General features: G+C 60.0%; 1 protein-coding gene across 1 annotated transcript in view; it reads left to right on the top strand.

Annotated features, from left to right (window-relative positions):
* The window catches only part of SMG6 (SMG6 nonsense mediated mRNA decay factor), a 68,809-nt gene that overhangs the window by 1,425 nt on the left and 66,103 nt on the right, over nt 1–1,281 (top strand). The window contains exon 2 of the mRNA XM_015825547.1: nt 5–517. Coding sequence (XP_015681033.1) covers nt 5–517 — 513 coding nt within the window. The remainder of the gene's footprint in view (nt 1–4; nt 518–1,281) is intronic.

Here is a 1,281-nt window from a genome sequence, read left to right as displayed (position 1 = left end):
GGAGCCGGGGGGGCACGTCCCGTCGGCTCTGGGACCCCAACAACCCGGAGCAGAAGCCGGCGCTGAAGAGCCCGGGGACCCAGCTGCACTTCTTGGACACGGACGACGAGGGGGCCCCCGTGCCTCGAGGGGAGCCCCGCCAGGCCCAGGCCCCCTACTACCGGTTCCAGAACTCGGACAACCCCTATTACTACGGAGGGGCCCCGTACCCTTACGCGGGATACCCCCTGCCCTACCCGGTGGGCCCTGGCAGCGAGGTGTACCCTGCCGCCTATTATCCCGCCGGCTACCCCAAGCAGGCCGAGCCTTGTGGCAGTGGGGGGGCCGGCGGTGCCCTCCCAGCTGACCCCCCCGGCCCCGAGGCAGAGCAGCAGAAGCACCACCACCACCACCAGCAGCAGCAGCAAGAGCTGGGCAAGGCCCTGCGAGAGGCTGGGCACCTGGAGCAGCAGCTGAGCAACCTCCTGTCCCGGGACAGGCTCAGTCCGGAGGGCCTGGAGAAGATGGGCAAGCTCAGGTGGGTCGGGGAAGGGGGGCAGCCGGAGGGGTTTCCCCCTCTGCTGCGGGGGGGGGGGGTGTCTCACCTGTGCAGCTGCCCAGGCTGTGCCAGGGGTGTCTCTCGCCCAGGGGAGACGTCCCTGAGCTCAAGAGTTCAGAGCTGGGTGCTGAGAGGAGGCCTGGCTGGGGTGGGCAGCCCCCGAAAGGGTCCCTAGGCATAAGGGGGTGGGCAAAGGGGAGGGAGGGAAGGCTGTGCCAGGGGTCTTGAGGGAAGGGTACATGGTTTTTCTGGTGGTGTTTGAACACCAGGGATGGTGCCTGCCGCTTGAGAGACTCTGGGGGGGGGGACTTGGTTCGCCTGGGAGACGTTCCCTGACCCTTCTGGGATTTTCAGGCTGGGAGGTGGGTGGGGGGTCTGCTGTGTGTGTGTCCCTGTCAGCCCCTGGGACGCAGCCCTGGTCACCTGAGCCACAAGACTGAGAGCAAATGTATTTGAATGATTGAGACAGAGAGAGAGATGATATAGATGATAGATAGATAGATAGATAGATAGATAGATAGATAGATAGATAGATAGATAGAAAGATAGAAAGATAGAAAGATTAGATAGATAGATAGATAGATAGATAGATAGATAGATAGATAGATAGATAGATAGATAGATAGATAAACAGATAAACAGATAGATAGATGGAGATAGATGAGAGAGAGAGAGAGAGAGAGAGAGAGAGAGAGAGAGAGAGAGAGAGAGAGAGAGAGAGAGAGAGAGAGAGGGGAGAGGAG

Source organism: Protobothrops mucrosquamatus, unplaced genomic scaffold, assembly GCF_001527695.2.
Source record: "Protobothrops mucrosquamatus isolate PMUCROS unplaced genomic scaffold, P.Mucros_1.0 scaffold2682, whole genome shotgun sequence".
NCBI lineage: Eukaryota > Metazoa > Chordata > Lepidosauria > Squamata > Viperidae > Protobothrops > Protobothrops mucrosquamatus.
The sequence above is the reverse complement of the archived record's forward strand: the minus strand, read 5'-3'. Positions and strand labels throughout refer to the sequence as shown.